The sequence below is a fragment of the Triturus cristatus genome, chromosome 5_2, assembly GCF_964204655.1.
Source record: "Triturus cristatus chromosome 5_2, aTriCri1.1, whole genome shotgun sequence".
Taxonomy (NCBI): domain Eukaryota; kingdom Metazoa; phylum Chordata; class Amphibia; order Caudata; family Salamandridae; genus Triturus; species Triturus cristatus.
In genome coordinates this window covers 468,850,596-468,869,194 of record NC_140588.1, presented here as the reverse complement: position 1 = coordinate 468,869,194, position 18,599 = coordinate 468,850,596, and the positions used below count along the sequence as shown (strand labels likewise).

The following is an 18,599-nucleotide window of genomic DNA, read 5'->3' as shown; positions in this document are numbered from 1 at the left end:
CTAACAGCGGTCAAAAATGTCTATTGGCACGTGATAAAAATCAATACAATGCTGCAACTATTCTGGATAAAGACCTAGCTAATGTGGTCATGCTGTTTTGTAACCTGACACACTTCTGATTCTTAAACATTAAGTTTAGAAATGAGATTCCAGTGTCAATAAGTTTTATATGTATAATAATAGAGATGATTTCCTTTTCTGTACATTCAATTCTGAATTTGGACTACTGACAAAAATTTTATAAAATGTGTGCCGTGGCACGCACATGGTTCCATTTCAAACCAATGGATGTTTTCAACTAGTACCTCTTTGTTCACCATTTAACTCGGGGAGAATGTGTGTTTAATGTATCATTTACATTGCAAGTTCAAACAAAATGCGATCAGTATTTGATTAGTAAACAGCAGACGAATTGAAGGGTAGCATCCTCCCTGCTGATGTTTTAAAATATCTGATATTGGGAGTGTGGCAAGCTGACTAAGTAAGATAGCTGCTACCACAGAACAAAAAATATGTAAGCGCAGCTATTCAACAATGTGCACTTGATTATGCCTCAAGATTCCATCCTAGCTTTAGCGAACCTTGAATCAGCTGAACTTCTCCCTCGATCATTGAATGTGATCAAGACCCACATAGCAGATCCCAAGTGGAAGTCCATGTTCTACACATATCCAAAGAACTCTTCTATTTATACACAAGAAATATCCCACAGTAATTTAGAAATATAAAGTACATTTCTTAAATGTTTTTTCAATTGTTTTTTTAGTAAAAACACTATACATTGCATTTATACTTTGCTTAATCTTGTAGCAATAGAAAAAAAGAGAGACAGAGAGAAAAGGATGGGAGGCACCTAGTGATAAAGGGAACAGAAAAAAAAAGAATCATCAATTCAGTTTTAAATGTAGATCCAATGTGTAAAATCAAACCAATTTATTCCATATGTGGTGAAATTTCTGGAGTGAGCGCGTACATCTAGTTTTAGCTGGTGCGCACACCCTCTCGTATACATCTTTCATAGTGGCCCACCATTCTAATGCAACAGATCCACACTCTTGCAATGCATAGACGGGCAGCCACCACAATGATAGAGAAAAAAGATCTCAATCCCCTGTTAGCGCAGTTTTTGTAGCCCAACATAATTTCTTTAACAGTGGGAGAGAAATCCGGCTCCAAACGCTTCTCAATCATTTTAACCACTTCCCCCTCCAAAAGTTATCAAGCATAGGGCAGGTACAAAACATTTGTACGTTGTTAGCGGCTGCCATTCCACATTTTAGAAAAGCGTTGAACAGAGCGTCCTGTCTCCACCATTTCCCCATACCATTTGTGTCAATTTCGCAATCTTATCAGGAATATAGTACAACATGCAGATAGTACGAAATTGCTGTAATTTTGAATTGGTAGAGTGAATAGCACCATCCGAAGTATCTAAAGCGGAGGTTAATTCTGCAGGAATAATGGCCAGCTCTAGAGATTGGCTCCACTTATTGGCCAGTTGTTGACTATCAACCCCCTATTCTGACAAAATAACGGATACATTGTGCTGATTCGTGGTTTTTGATTAGTATGCAGTAAACATGCCATTAAGTCAGAATTGTGCAGTATCTGAATCATTTGTCATCTTAAAACATTGTCTCAAGTGTAAGTACTTAAAAAAAGATTGTTTCTGATCTGTGGAAGCCATTTATAGAAATGCCCCCAACTGAATTCAAGGAACTCGCATGCCCCAAATATCTACAAATACTAAAACTCACAAGTCCAACACAGGTGGAACAATAATAGACTGTAACGGTGAACTATAAAGGAATGGGCTACGGTCAGGAGGAAGGGGGGTTCGAGCAGGGTAGGGTGGGGTTTGTTGGGGTGGACTTTCATGGGAGTGGTGGGGGGGGGGTACAGTTCATCTAGAGTTTCATTGTAATTTCTATGGTTTATTTCCATGCTTGACATAAAGTCAATAAAAACATAAACCTAAAAAAAGATTGTTGCGGGAGGTTATATATAGACTGTAAACCAGCAAAAGTGCGGAAGCCATTTAAATCTTAAAGATGCCCAAGTCGTTCAATGCCATAACCTGCACAATGCCGTCCAAAGGCATTGTGGAATACTTCTGGGAGCATAGAGTTGGCCCATAGCGGAAAGTTAGTCACACAATAAATAGTTTGGGGACAACGAGCAGAAGTTTAAGATTTTGTGCCATATATGGACTATATCCCTAATGGTCTTGAATCTGACTCTTTTATAATAGTTTGGGTCATTAGTTTTGTACAAAAGCATATCAGCATCCAACCCAAGTGCAAGATAACAACCAAAATAATGATGAATCTTAGTGAGCAAAAGGCTTTGAAGGCGTCCGGTAAATGCCACCCAGTGGTATAATTTAAAATCAGGGAGCTGAAGTCCTCCTTGTTTATAGGGAAGTTTAAGTGATCGAATAGCTCGACGTGCCTGCTTATACCCCCCCCCCCCATAAGAAACTATTATTAGCACCTTCCAATTTCTTTTAAAAAATTAGGAACATGTAGGGAATAGCCCGAAACAAATATACAAACTTAGGTAGAATAGTAATTTTAATGATGTTGCATCTGCCAATTATTGTAATTGGAAGTTTATTCCAATTTTTTAAGCTTCGGGTAACAGACTGCAACAATGGCTCGTAATTAAGCCTCCATATATCTTCAACCTGAGAAGAAACATGTACCACAAAATAAATCGCAGACGTACATCCCCCTGCTATTGGTACAGTTGAGTGGTAATTAAGAAGGACCTGATTTTGTGCGCATCAAGTTTGTAGCCTGAAAAGCTGGCACTATTTTTACTTAATCTTTAAAGATTCGGAACTCCGGTTCTTTCGATTAGATTTCTGTCATTTTGGTGTCAAATAGTTTATTAAAATGTACTATGTATTTCTGCCAGGCATTAACACAGCTAGAAACCTGCCGTGCTGAGGAGATTAGGCTTGGGGGCCCAAATCAGGAGCAGATATAAATATCATTAATAGATAAATGCCTACTTATGAGAAGGATGCTAAAAGAAAGGATTACAGCTGCTTTTAATTAAAAACTGATCTATGCAATATGAATATGGGGATTGTGTGGGGAAAGTACTGGCATACCAAATAGCAGATAGGAAATCAAAAGGACAGATAAATGCCATCAGGGGAGAGGATGGAAGTAGGTATACATCCCCTCATTTGATGATAGACTCATTTTTTCAATTCTATCAGAGACTGTATGCCCTGTCCCGCTCTCCTGATAAAATAGAGCTCCATAAGTACCTAAACAAGTGCAATCTCCCATGCCCGAGGGAGGAAGAAGCTGCTCTTCATAGCAAAATCACTAGCGAGATTCTGACAGCTTTGGCTGCTCTCCCTTTGGTGCAAAGCTCCGGGTGATGATACTTTGCCCATTGAGTTCTATAAAACCTTTAAGAACCTTGTTTTACCATTGATAAGAGAGATCATGCTTCAGACCGGGATCCGAATGGAGGTCCCTAACTCCTGGGATATGACCAACATAGTCTTTTTTTTTTTTTTTTAAAGAGAAAGCCAGCAGATGAGTGTGGATCATACCGATTCATCTCTCTTATTAACTCTGATGCTAAACAAAAATTCTAAGGTACTGGCTAATCGGCTAGCCCCTCTTTTGCCTGGCTTAGTTTCGGACAAGCAACATGGTTTTATACAAGGCAGAGATACTACTGCACATGTCAACACCGCTATTGCTGCCTTCGATGTCGTTAATAAGACTACACTTAAGGTAGGGGTGGTTTTACTAAATGCTGAAAAAGCATTTGACCACATGGTATCGGAAGGTTCTATGGGTCACATTAACGGCCAATGGGCTTGATGGCCGATACAGCAAATGGGTTCATGCATTATACAGGAATCCACAAGCCAAATAAGTGTATACAAGCTTTTGCTCTGCTCCTTTTCAGATATAGGGTGGCAGTCGACAGGGGTGTCCTCTGTCCCCACTCTTATTTGCGTTGTATATTGAGCCCTTTATTAGATCACTTCTCAAACATCCACATTCCTCCATTTATTGTTGAGTCACGCGAATTAAAGGTCACATCCTATGCTGACAACATTGTAGTCTTTTCCTCTGACCCGGCGATGGCAATCCGCTCAATCGAACAGTGCCTTTCATCTCCCTATAGCCACTCTTTCACATGTATTTCATTTGATTTATAGTGCCTCTCATTCCAGTATAGGGTGCCGGAGCACTTTATATCACACAAAAATGCAGAGACACTGAATAATACGTGTGGAAATCTGTGTATAGGAAATGTTACAAAGACAAATGAAAATAAAAGGTGTAGGATTCACATGTCATCCATACTGGTAGGCATTTTTTAAAAGTGCTTGGTGTGGAGAGGCAAAAACAGAGGATTCTGAACATAACACAGTGGTTAGGGTTGGCTTTACTAATAAGAATGTATTTCTACCCAAACAAACTCTTTTTTAGCAACATTAGGATAATGAAAGACTCAAAACAAATATAACTGTTTAACCTGTACCATGTAGTTTGAGTGTAGCTCACTTTGCAAGATTATGATTGTAACTTATGAACTGCAGATTAACAAAAGGGTCTCTGTGACTAAAACAGTAACCCACTAAGCTATGCACATAAAATACTGTTCTGTGGTCTTCAAGGTACACGTCCTTTGCAGCAGGCATATTAACCCTCTGTGCTACCCTAGATGAGTCAAAACTGCCACAAGACAGAATTCCGATCTCTCTCCGGCAGGTACATTTTTCACCAGAGTTATCATGACATTTTTATTGTAGCCTGAAAACTACTGAATATATAAGGATCTCTACAGCGGGTGCTTTCAAAACTGCTGCACTGCTCCAAAAGCGGACCCCAGTAACAGAACCGGCCCTCCAAAATTTCATGTCCCCCGATGAAACGCCCGTTGCCCAGAACGGTCAGTCCAGCCTTGCCCATAAGAAGGTAGTTCAATAGGGATGAGCATTATTTTTTGAAAGGACTGAAGCCCTCTTGAGCCCTGTGGGCCAGCATGAGATTGACCGAGTCCTTGGAGCATATATTGGGGCACAGATTCAGGGTGGATTCAAGAAATAGTTGCCCAGAGCCTGCAGCAGGCAGATACTTCAGTAGGGCAGGGATTCTTCAATTTTCAAACAAGGTCTGAACAGGAGTGGCCCCTGCATAGATCTAAGAGTATTAGCCTCTCAGTCTTTAATTTGGATGACCAAGCAAACCTATAGCTAACTCCCATTCTTCCCACAGTGACACTGTCTGCCATATTAGCAAAAATTTGGTCATCACCCACAACACCTACAAAATCTCCCACGTTGGCCAATCTACAAGCTATCATGCTTCCAACCAAGCATTCCCAGTGAAATATTCTAACAAGTAGTTCATCAGAATTTCATAGTCTATGACACTGCAAGTAATTGACCAGCAGTGCCAAATTGTCCCAACGCGTTGCTGACTTGTAGCCCTACTTCCCATCCCAACAGTTGAACCTTGAGATGTTGAGATGATTTGGAAATAAGCAAACTTTCCTCATGTTTTGTGCGGGGGAAGTGGCACCCGCGATTAAATAACAGGTGTCTGTAGCATCCATTGTCTACTTTCTCATTGTGGAAGGTATCAAAACTCAGAGTACTCAATTGACCAGAAATGTTCAATAATTGTTCCATTGGTGGCCACCTTCTCACCCACATGTTCTTTGATAAAAGAATGGTATGACTTGCCCTGGCAAATAGTTGCCCTATATAATATTTTGTCAAATGCGTAAAAGATGATGAGAGTAACGATTGCAATAAGTCTAACCACTGGCAATCACTCAGATTCCAACCTATCGTGCTTTTACCCACCATGCCACCTCAGGTTGGACCCAGGAATATGCAAATCAGTCTTGAACCTGCTCCAATAGAAACAGTCCAGACTAAACTGCTAGGCCAGGTCCTCTCTGAACCAGAACACAACAAACCAAGACCAGTTTCACCCTGATTGGGGCTCGTCAGTCGGGTGTAACTTGCTTCCAGCGGCACTGTCAGACCGGATCCACCTCTGGCCAAACTCTTGCCACTTAGGGTGGTACCCCAAACACACAAAATAATATTTTAGACCTCGAAGTCCAAGACAAGTGATAGCATGAATGAGTAGTTCAGGCTGCGTCTCGTGGCTAGGGCGGTCGACCTCGAAGCTAGGGAACCGTGTTCAAGTCTCGCCAGGGAAGTGCAACATCATTTGATTCTGGGCAAATCACCCCATGTCTAACAAAAACAAAAGAAAATGAATGTGTCCGTCTGTAAGGCAACAGGTGTTAATGTAAAGCGCTCGGACACCTTCGGGTCTAGTTCTTGCTATATAACACTACCCCCCCCCCAAAAATAATTTGCTACACAGGTCCGTTTCCTCATCAAACAAAGAACCCATCATAGAAATGGTGTCCTTGGACATGTGCCTTGTCTCTCAATGGAGCCCTGGACACTTGTTCTATAAGAATTCCCTTTGGTTACACGTCGTACAGGACCCAGGATGCTACAACAATCCTATCTTTCGGTTGCACAGATCTCACAGACTCAGCCTCTCACAGCAGGGCTTACTGCTAGCTTATACAGATCCTACAGACTGGAGCCAATGATGGTACAGGTATCTTGATACTGCAGGTCGATCCATCCAGCAGTGAAGCTATATCTTGAGTAAAACAAATCTAACATGCTGACGAATGTGACAGCAAAGCTAAGCTATGCTTAAGAATTCAAATCTGAAAAACTGCCCTGCTTCCTGTTCAGTTATCACCAACTGTCTGAAGACTCCATTCTGAAGGCACGCCTTTTCAAGGATTTTACTTTTCAATTAATAAGAGACTCTCCTATTACAGATCTGTGTATTTATTGGTTTATCTTAATGTGATTTTGATCAGCTAAAGACTGTGATGCCAGTTCACATTTTGAATATTCATCAATATATAAAAAGAGAAAAAAATGAAATGGCATACTTGTTTTTTTACACATTGATAAAAACGTTCCTATCTTTTGCGGCCCTTGCCTGTCAGGATTGGACAGGTATAAATAAACGAGAGAGTACACTTTTGGATCTAGTTTTTCAAAATGCTTATTGTTTTTAGAGGAATACTTGACTTGCTACGGATATAACCTAACAACCTTTTTATGACGTTTACTGCTGTCTGTAGTGCTCTACCACAATCTTTTAAGGAGCTGTTATAGGCAACAAATATCTGCCATGGTACAATGGATCCGAGCTCTAATCACCCTGGAAATATCTTTCGACTAAAAACAAATCAGTCTGCAATACAGTAGAAGTTTTGTTTGTATAAAGGAGATGCTGCAAGTCAGACAAACTTATTTTCTATGAACAGGCCATTCCATGAAAATTGGGCGACTGTGGTAAAACCTTTCCTTATGCAGGACACCGGAGGGCTGGCGAGCAGCTGGTGAATTTTCCTTCAAACTCCTAACATTCATAGTGCCTTGACTCGGGCCGCCTATGACCCTGGGGCCCATTGCCCACTTTGTCCAAGCATTAAAATGCCTCTGGCACTACCGGGTGTCTCCCACGAATTTCGGCATCGCGATGGTGGATTGGTTGACACAGGCAGGATGGTCAAGTCGAAGGGCGGTGAAAGGAACTCACCTTTCCCACACACTGCACCTGGCCCCTGTTGTGTCCTGCGAGACACGTTCTAGTGTCTCGACAGGCACTGCTTTAGTAGCCACTCCCCTATGGGAGTGGACACACACACACACCACACCCATCCAGCACCGACGTCACTGTGTCAGGTGACGCGGTTAATAAAAGGGCCGAGCGCACCTGCTCGTGGCCATTCCCACTACACTAACTATGTGTCCTGCGTGAGTCTTTGCAGCGCAGCATGAGGGCCTAGTGCCCAACATTACAGACCCCGCTCCCTGCTGTCCGGCTGACAATTCGTGGGGCACCCGCTCATAAAGAATTCCTAGGCAACTACTTGGGTCATAAGCATAACAGACAATCAACCTACAATGATAGCACTGGACTCAATGTACCACTGTTAATTTATAAAAAGTTGAATTTATTATTACAAAACTATGGTTAAAATAGCTATGAAATTCATGCATTCACGAGCTTCAATATCCATCAACAATCTACATAGATAAAGTAGCAGGACAACGAACACAATACCTGACAGAAAATATTAGGGGACTATGTCAAAATGAACTTGATGAAGCCATGGGTGTCTTAATACAAATGGGAAAAGAAAATTATTTTCATCCCCGAAGTGATCACACAAAATAATGCAACAGCACAATATATATAGACCTATCACAAAAGGCATAAAAACAATGCAATTAGTGGAATGAAGGAACACAAAACTGTCCGATAAAAACGATGCAATGTTGGTTCTTCAATATATCGACACGTGTTTCGGCAAGCTATTCGCTTTCATCTGGAAAACCACATTGAGAATTAAATGCCTAAAAAGTAAAGGGTACACTCTGTAGCGCTCAGCCACAGAGCCATGGAGCCATAAGCATACCTGGAACCTCCAAGCATAGATGGCAAAGCAAGTTTTTAAAATGGGCGAAAGAAGTGGGCATACAATGATTATATATATATATATTTTATCCCTTTTTCGTTTCCACAGGGCCAGTAAAGCCTCACCACTGAACTGCATTTCAAGTGCACCACCTGATTGCGTATTTGCGTAGCATCTTCAGTATCGCCACATTTCTGGGCACACCATGAGCTACTCAAGCAGAGCCTTCCCGTGAGGCCACGATAGCACTCTGCGTGCCCTTCCCTACTCAAAACTAGCATACCACCACCGAGGCAGAGAGCTCCCCGCACTACAGCCAAGTGAAGAGAGCTCACCATATCGACAATTATCTCCCACTTTAGGAGTGTCAATCTCACGATGCTCAGCACTTGCCTTTACAGTTGTTTGCAAGTTTAATCCCTTATACATGCAAGAAAAATGTTCTGTTCATCAAGGGGAACCTACCCCAGTGTACTGCAGTAAAAAAAACTGGGTAACGCCCATTTTAATGTGTGTAGACCACAACTTCTCCAGAGAAGCTTTTGCTGACTCTACGATTCTGTTCAAAAGACACTGCAGCTCTGTTCCACCAATAGCCCCAACTCAAACACCTTCCCTTGATGCATTTCACTGTACTAGTACCCCGATACCCTTGCTTGTGCCTCCTGTTGGGAATATAGTTCCTTTCCCCTCCATTTTTTGCCATGTTAAATGTGTCTACTATTCCTATAATGGTAGTTTTGTCAAGAACAGTTTAAATAAACTACCAGAAGCCCATTGGTACTCAGAATGTGTACATGTATTGCAAAATAAAGACTACGGTAGACTGGTAACACTCTATCGTGTGAATTGCCCATACCTTACAAAATGGTGACTTAAATGTGTGTTAAGAAGACTGAACAAAGAATGTTTATGCTTAATGAGCAAAAACCTATACATTGTTGTAAATGATGGAATAACTGATTAAATGATTTCCTTTTACCCATGTATGTGAAGTAACCCTGAATTCCTGCCACTGACTGATGACCTCTCCATGGACTTGCCGGCTTGTTTTTACCTGGCATTACAGCAACCCATTCCTATAATGTTATGCCTTATTCAGAAAATACAAAATATCACAGGTATGCAAATTTGCCACGTACAGCCTTTTTTTTTTTAGCTCTTGTCTATATTGTCAAAAAAGCTATTGTTGAAAATAACTGTAAGCACTGGTTGGCTTTCTTGTCAATCTCATTTGCTTGCTTCTTATTCAATGGCTTTCTGTCCTCTTCTTGTGTTTGCCCCTCCTCTGGAGCATAGCTTCTTTGTTATGTTAGGGGGGGATTTATGAAGCACACTCACACCAACAGGACTCTTGGCGCTAAGTTAGTGGCCACCGCTGAATCTGCATCTAGCTATACGCTTGAATAAAAAGCCATGTTTTCAATTTTTTTCTAAAATACATGTAATTTGCTGTCTGTCTGATTGCAATAGGCATACAGTTCCAAAGTTGGGGTCCTAGCGTGGAAAATCGTGAGCCTCACATCCTTTTGCGTCTGAATCTCAGAACCACCAGTAGATTAATTTGCACAGATCTAAGATTGCGTTTTGGGGAATATCTGTGGATCCTTGTGGATAAGTATTTGGGACCTTTATTGTGGATTGCTTTGAAGATAATGCATCCTGTTTTAAACATGGATCGCTGTGCTACTGGGAGCCAATGAAGCCCCCTCATAAGTGGCTTTGTGTGGCAATGTCTAGGCTATTGAAAGATAATTCTAGCAGCTTGATTTTGCATCATCTGAAGTCTGTGATTTTGATTAATAGGGAGACCCAGGTAAGTAGCATTAGCATAATCAATTCTGATAGGATCAAGGCGATAATAATTTGAGTGTTGGTCTCCCTGGTGAAAAATCTTCTAATTTTCCTGAATTTTCTGAGTAGGAAAAAGCAGGACGACGTATCCATGCTGCATGATTGCATGGATAGATCTGCGTCAATTTGGATGCCAAGACTTTTTACTGTGCTCTTGGGGTTAGGTGGAGGACCGAACTCTTTTGGCCAGTAAGCAGTAGTCTAGTAATTTAATTTATTGTTGGAGATGACAATTTCTTTTTGAGTTTGAACTGGTTGCTATTCATCCAGTCTCTGACAAAAAGCATGGTATTCTTGAAGAGCTCCTTGGAGTCCGATGTCTTGTCAATTGTAAAAATCAACGGCATATCATCCAAATAATATAGATTTTTGCCTTCATTTGTTGTAAAGTATTTATCAGGGTTGCGGATATAAAGGTTTAATAGATGGGGGACAGGGTGGAGTCCAGTGGAGTCCAGTGGTACCCCACAGTTTGTACTAACTATAGCAGAGCTATAGGGTGCGAGACGGACTGATTGAGTTTGGTTTTTTAAGAAGGATTGCATCCACTTTAAGGCAGTTTCCCTTAGACCTGCTGCAGCTATTCGATCTGCTAAGATTTCATGATCAACAGTATCGAATGCTGCTGACGGGTCCAGTAGGACCAGTGCTTGTGGGTATCCTTTATCAGCGCCTTCTTTTAGGTCGTCCACTGCAGTTAAAATGTTTGATTCGGTAGAATGAGAGGGCCAAAAATCTGCTTGGTGGGGATCTAGGAAGTTCGTCTCATCTAAAAAGGAGCAATGTTGTTTAGCTACATGTGCCTTTAGAATTTTAGCTGGATAAGGGAGAAGCGAAATGGGCCTATAGTTGTCTAGCCACTGGGGGTTTATGCCAGGTTTTTTTTTTAAGCGGGATTATCACTGCGTCTTTGAAGGCGAGGGGAACATCTCCTTGCGTGAGGGTTTGGCTCAATAAAGAGAGTGCTTTTTGTAAAGGGGGTAAAAATATATTTTTGTATGTGGGGGGACAAATGTCTTTAGGAGAGCCTGATTTTACTTTATTTAGTAACTCTGTGAGCCGTTCTTTGTTTATGCATGGGAAGGTAAAAATTGTAGTAGGGTTAATATCTTCCTGTGTGTTTTTTAGGTCTTGCCTGAGCCAGTGCATGCACTGTCTGGCAAGACATTTAGTTAGTGGGCTTTTAAAAGTCCGACCACAGCTTTCTGTGGCATACAGTGTGCGGTTACACGCACAGGCACGAGCAGAGGTGCCATCTGGCTTTCCTCTCGCTCGACCAAGTGCGCGCGCCTCGCTTCAATGCCCCTCCCCCTCCCCCACCACAGAGCGCGTCTCGCAGCTTGTTTTTAAACTTGCAGCGCGAGGCGCGCGCTTGTTTTTGTAGACTTGAGCCCTGTTGTTCCCCTCTCCCTCCCCCCCCCCCCCCCCGGCCCCTATCCGCTTTGCTGGCCACACCCTCTGTTGTTCATTTGGTTTCCACTTTCCCTCCTCCCTTATTTCTTTTATTGAGGGTTTCTTTTCCCCATGCCACCCTTGCTTGACACCTGTGCATGCTTCTTTAGAAAGTTAACAGACCATATAGCAGACGGTGGGCAGGATGTGTACTTTCAGTCCAGGGTTCCTATTAATGTAGTGCAGTCACAGTGAATAAATGGCACTTAGATCCCAGTATCATGATGATCATCGCAAACCGGGTTGCTAATGGCGCCGTGGCCGACTGGGTGCAGGGTGCCCAGCCCAACCTGCTGCATTGTGTTTGAAAACGAGGGGCATGCAGCTCAGGAACAAGGAGTACCACTTTTATTTATATAACACCGGGGCAGTAAAATGGCTACACTGCTTTAACCAGTGTTACGACCCGGCTGAAGACGTTTGGAAAATCACTGAAAACCCTTCCATCAAACGAAGCACTTGGTGCAGCAGAGGTTGTGGTGTGCACATATTGCTGTAATAAATTGAGATGGCTAGAGAACGGAGATAACTGGCCATGCATGAAGAACATAGGTTAATGCTGGCAGGAGGACCTGGAGAGTTAAACGCTCACCTTTGATGCATGGTAGATCTGGAGATTACGAGTTCCGAGTTCAAATTTTGGCAATACAAATTTAGACTTCCATGATTAACCCTTCTGAGGCTGGTAACTGCGTTCAACGCAGTAGTAAAAGTAAAGTCACTCCTGTAATTTAGAGCACTTACTTTTGGATAAAGTGTGCTATGAATCTCTACACACAATTATGATATATATTCTTTTTTACGACATCGTTTAAAAACACATAATTACATTAAAATATACATTCAAGGAAATTGCACACCGTGTATAGGTTTGTGACATAATACAACGATTGTTAGGGGTTGAGTGTGCAGCAGGGTACTCTTCAGTGTCCTCATACATGCAGTTGCACATGTACTAACAACATGATTAGGCTGTACATAGAGCACAGATGTCCTGTACTGTTCTGTTAATATGTTTTGTACTGTTAGCTATGCGCCCTCGGGCAGTTGTTATTTAATGTAAAACTGGTTTTGTTTCCTTGTTCTTATACTTGAGCACTGCAATAAATAATCTTATGTACACTTCAGCGCTAGTACTCGGACTACCCCAGTGCGGTGTCTCTTCACTCGAGCACAAATTCAAGAGGTGTAGGGCGTACGCCCATGCTCTTCACCTAAAACACCTTTCATTACAACTTACCTGATTTGCACCACCACATTCTCTGAGGCTGCAAGCAGGCACAGAATATCTGAAGCTTCGCTGAGTGAGCATTTACACAACGAGAAACCATGGATAGGGAATATATATTTGTTTTCAACAGAGCATTGACTGTGTCACAGTGCTTTCTTCTTTAAGCCATGTTGCACAGCAGCCTGCATTGCTGTGCAGTGCAACACGTCTAAAAATAATTGGCAAATCTAAATGACGTTACATAGACGAAACCTATTGGTTTTGCCAATGCTTGTTTCCTAATCTGTCTCTCTCGCCCCGCTTGCCATCAATCCAGCCTTCTCCTAATTGTCACTCCCATGGCTGCCTCCCCTTCACGCTGTGCCTCAAGGCACTCACTCTTACCGCGCCCACAGGATTAAATGAATGTTGAGCTTTCATTTGTGTCAAGAGAGGGTTTTACAAATGCAGATGCACAGAAGTGAGCCCTGAAAATGATTGCCAAGTACATTATGAAACAAGACCATGTAAAATATGGCAAAGTCCCTTTAAAAGTAAAACAAGTGTATTTCTTTAACATGCAGAAGCTTTTTCTTAAGTTACTTTTTACCACAGCACTGAGAGAAACTAATTCTTGTCCCGCCTTCTCCCCGGAAACAGTGCCATTAATGATGTAAGAGGCAAGTCAGTTTTCATGTGCTTTGTATGACTGTCAGATTCTTATAAGCACAACAACACTATAGTCTATTACATCAAACACAATACGATTTTGTATAGCTCGTAATCTGAAGTCAAATATTTGAAGGTACTCACTTATATAATAATGAAGCAAAAGGAAGACTGGCGAAATAAAATATGTGCCTAAAATAACACAAGTTGGTTAAGTGGGAAGTTGGGATTAATCCCGTTTTTCTGATTTCACTTTGTACAAGCCATTCACTAAATGGGTAGCTATAAGTCCCTCCATTTTATCTTAAATGCTAATGTACTGATTGTAACTCTTTGCCCAATCCAACCCACGTAAGTCCTTTCCACACCCTATACATCCACTCCACAACACATGGGTAAAAGATGTGGTCATTTATAACGCCAATACTTCGAACTCTTGCAAAGTTGAGACCTATTGGCTTTGCCAGAGCTTGTATTTGGTAAGTGGGGGGGGGGGGGAAGTACCAGGCAGTCAACTGCTGCCATTCCCTTTGCCTTAAAAAAACACGCTTTTGCTGTACTTATTCATTTTTTATTTTTGTTAACCATTTCACCTTGGATCAGTAAAGGAAAGAAATGGGACATGTGCAATTTTGTAGGTGCTCATGCGTAATGACAAATGTCATTACAAAATTCTGTGGTCATCTCTTTAAAAAAAAAAAAAAACTTTTAGCCATGATACATCCAAGTAATTCGCAGCTTTGCAGACACGTCTCTAAAGTGAACACGGATCAAGTCGGACAAGCAAGATCGGGTATACAAGTGGGTGGGAATATTCCAAAGGCTTGAAAAGGTCACTCCATACTTGGGTTTGTGGCTTCCTCCTTTTCACTTCTATGGCCCACATCACAAGGCACCACTTTCCTCTGCGCAATCAGTGCACCAAGAGGTGGCAGGATCCCTCCTGGTGCATGTGGCATCCGTAAAACACACAAGATGATGGACGGAATGTTGCACATTGGCAAAACATTCACCCCCAGTCACAGATCTGGGTTTAATCCATCGTTATTTTGCTCACCACGCAACCCCAGTTCAGACATGGCCATATGCAAATCAGTCTTGACCCTGTGCCTCATGGGAACAGTCCAGCCCGAACTGCCAAGCCATGTCTTCCCTGGACCGGAATCAAGCATCCTAGGACCGGTTTCGAGGGTTTCACCCCTCTTCAGCCAGGATAGGTTGACTCCAGTGGCGTAGTGAGCACGAGACCCACGTTTGGGCATACCCTTCCCACATAGGGCGAACAGCAAAGCACACAAGATGATGGACGGAATGTTGCACATTGGCAAACCATTCACCCCCAGTCACAGATCTGGGTTTAATCCATCGTTATTTTGCTCACCACGCCACCCCAGTTCAGACATGGCCCTGTGCCTCATGTGGCATCCGTGACATAATCAATCGAGGTCTGCTGTGTTGGAATAAAGGGCATCTGCAGCTACCTGGAGAGATAGAAAATAAACAGGTGATTAACAGCCACAAGAGGCTTCACCTCAACTTCCTCTTTCTTCTTATGAAACTGAAATCACCAAGTTCTCAGCTCAAGATCTGCAAAATTCTGTTACCTACTGACCTACTTTTTCTCATGGAAACCTGCTGAAACCTGCACCTGTCATCACCACAGCCAAACCCCCAAGCTACAAGATTGCCAGGCAAGACAGAATTCACAATCACAGAAGCGGAATCTCCCTCATAAACAAGAACACCATCAGCTGCACCACATGCATGGACATGTCTTCATCCAACATGGAACACCTGTCACTCCAAATCCACAGCACAGCCAACTTCACCCTCAACGGCACTCTCATCTACAGACCACTAGGACCATTCACCAACGCCATTGCAAACTTTGTTGCACAACTCGCCCTCAATGCTGGCAATTACATCCTACTTGGAGACGTGAACTTCCACCTGGAAGACAACACAAACCCCAGCTCAAGAACACTTATCCTGGGCCTCACCCAATGAGAGAAGGGACCCACACATGTCACTAGACACCTTCTGGAGCCTATTTTCACCCACTTCTGCAACATCCAAGTCGAGAAGACCACACCAGTTCGGAGGATAGACCATGCCCTTGTCAAATTTAGCATCCCTGTCCTGGCTCAACGCACACACACCATCACCAGACCAACTCTCAACACCTGCTAACCAGAACACAGCAACAGCCTCCCCAAAGCCATCAAGATTTTTAACAATTGGATCACCTCTTGCATCGACTCCCTGGCTCCCCCTCAAACACAACAATACAAGATCCAGACCCCCAAACCAGTTGGTGCACAAAGGAACTTAGACTGATGAAACACCACTGCAAACAACTGGAGCACAAATGGAGAATGAGCCAGGAGAATGCGGACGGAAGCATGTTCAAACCCCTTCCTAAGACGCTACCACCAAATGATCCGGACCACTATACACACCGGTCTGGCTGACAGCAACGATGTCAGCACCAACAGAAGCAAAAAAACCTTTGGCATTGTGAAACATTTCACCTCACCATGGGCTGCCTCCAACTTGATCACTCCCTTGCAGGACCTCTGCAACAAACGCTCAATTCTTAAGCAACAAAATCACAGCCATTTAAAGCAACTTCGGCCCACAACCACACCAGACAGACCTCACCAAATGCCTCCCGATTGCATCCAAAGAATAAATATGCTAACCCAGGCCTCAAAAAATGTTACCATCCCTGCTGATCTAGTGACTTAAACAATCTACTCAACCCAACTGTAATACGCTTGGCCCATAAACTCATCTCAACTTGTGTGCTCCAAGGCAAATATTTTATTTTAGAGTCACCTTTTTGTTCCTTACCAAATGCGAGACTAACTATAAATATAGGAGTTCAGCATGTGTGCTGTACAAAAACACTTGTATTTGATTTAGTAGGCTGAATTTTAGCATCCATGTTGAAGGACTGGGTTATTCTAAGACCCAGCGGTGCCAGGGAACAACACCTGAAACCTTCGTGGGTTACCTGTTCTGGCGTACCAAACACAGAGACACGGGACACTTCCAGCGACGTCAAAGATCAGCGTTTATTTACTGCAGGGATACAGAGGTCACAAGAAGTACACAACGTGTAGGTTCTCGGAGACTGCTTCAATTTGCAAAAGTGGATCGCTCCTTTTATACACGTTTTTCCCATAGAACAGTATGGTGAACAAAGATTACAACTCAGTTCCCACAATAAACTTCAAAAGAGTCGCGTTCATGCTTCAGGAGGCCGGAACATAATTACAACAGTATTGCCAGTTCCCAACTGTAAAAACATATCTTCTCTGCAATAAAACACATTCAATCCTGACCGTAAACACATTAGGAGAAGGGACAAAAACAGATGCAAAGAAAGGACAAGGATGCACAACCGATTAGAGAAGAGTGTTAGGGGTAGTAAAGGAAACTTGATAACGGGATCAGAGACACCGTGTCTAATGTATGCATGACTGAAACAATAGACCGGCACGGCAAGATGAGCCTTGAGCGGGGCCATCTGCCTTCGTCGTGTCATTTTCCTCGTCATAAAAGTCATACTCAAAGGAACACGTGTCCCTCGTGTAAGCTTGGGAGTCCCAGGGTCACGAAGCGGACAAAGTCCGTTCGCTGGCTACTTGAGGGCAAGAAACAAAATGGATGCCGTATCTAAAATGGAACCCGAGGGTTCAGATGAACAAACCCGAAAATAAGACGAACCATACGTGGTTGCGTAGCGAAACTGCGTACACCCACTATACTCGTCATTTGCGGTTCGTAGATACCCAACTCATCCATATTCGTCACCACTCAAAAGTGTTGTTCCGTCACACACGGAACCTCAGATGCTCCTTTTGCCCTCATGTAGGCAAGCACTAGTCAAGATCAGAATCTATTTCAATATTCATCAGATCATTCAGTTGCTGCTGGAACATCATTCTATTCATCAACGTCTCCTTGGTAACAGATGGCCGTCTTATACACGTTGTAGCACATAGGCCACATAAGGCAGGACCACACTGTACACAAAGACAACACGTGAACAGAAACGTTACAACAACCCCTACGATCATCAGAATCTTCAAACCCCAAGTTGACATCAGGCCCCAAAACCATCCTAGAAGCGTCCAATTACCTTCGTCCACGTGTATGGACTCGGAAATCTTGTGCAACTTCGAGATGGCTTGGTAGACAGTTGGAGCATTGTCAGGAATAAAAATGCAACAACTCGAATGGATAACTTTACACACACCCCCTCTATCTGCGAGAACAACATCTAGAACCATACGGTTCTGCAACGTCATGAGTCTATCCGCCTGAAGTTCAGCTGTTAAATTACCAAGGGCACTTGCAGTAATATTAGCAGTCGACTCAACTACACGTGTCAACTGTCTTAGGTTCCTACTATTAACCATAGGTCCCCAAAACGGCAAGAAACCCTTAAAGAAGTCTCCTGCTTCTTGACCGGCAGTATCCTCTTTGCTAATAACGCCTCTCACAACTCTAGTTTTGTGATAATCTGAGGCGACAGTGAAAGTCGGTGGTAAAAGATTCGCAATATAACAGGTATCCGAGAAATCACGGGGTAACCATGTATATGCGCGTTCATAACATACAAAATAAGTGCCCTTAGCGGTCAGAAAAACAGGGGAAGAGAGCATCGGCAGAACATACGTGTCAGTGCAAGCACTGTTCCCAAGTTGTGCTCTCGGATTTCGACCCAAACCTTTCAAGCAGAAATTACCGAGGTGTGGTACAATCCATATTGGGGACGAGCTCTTAAGCTGTCTATCACCCACTGACGTACTATACTCAGCCTCGCTCAGATCCTTATAAGCCTGTACCTCTTCATTCGGGATAAGCGATGCATCAAAAACATCTC

At 42.8% G+C, this 18,599-nt stretch overlaps 1 protein-coding gene across 3 annotated transcripts in view; it reads left to right on the top strand.

Annotated features, from left to right (window-relative positions):
• Positions 1–18,599, top strand: part of MED1 (mediator complex subunit 1) — a 555,355-nt gene that overhangs the window by 485,228 nt on the left and 51,528 nt on the right. For all 3 annotated transcript variants that reach the window (XM_085606628.1, XM_085606627.1, XM_085606629.1), the window contains one exon: positions 9,517–9,641. In XM_085606628.1, coding sequence (XP_085462754.1) covers positions 9,517–9,641 — 125 coding nt within the window. The remainder of the gene's footprint in view (positions 1–9,516; positions 9,642–18,599) is intronic.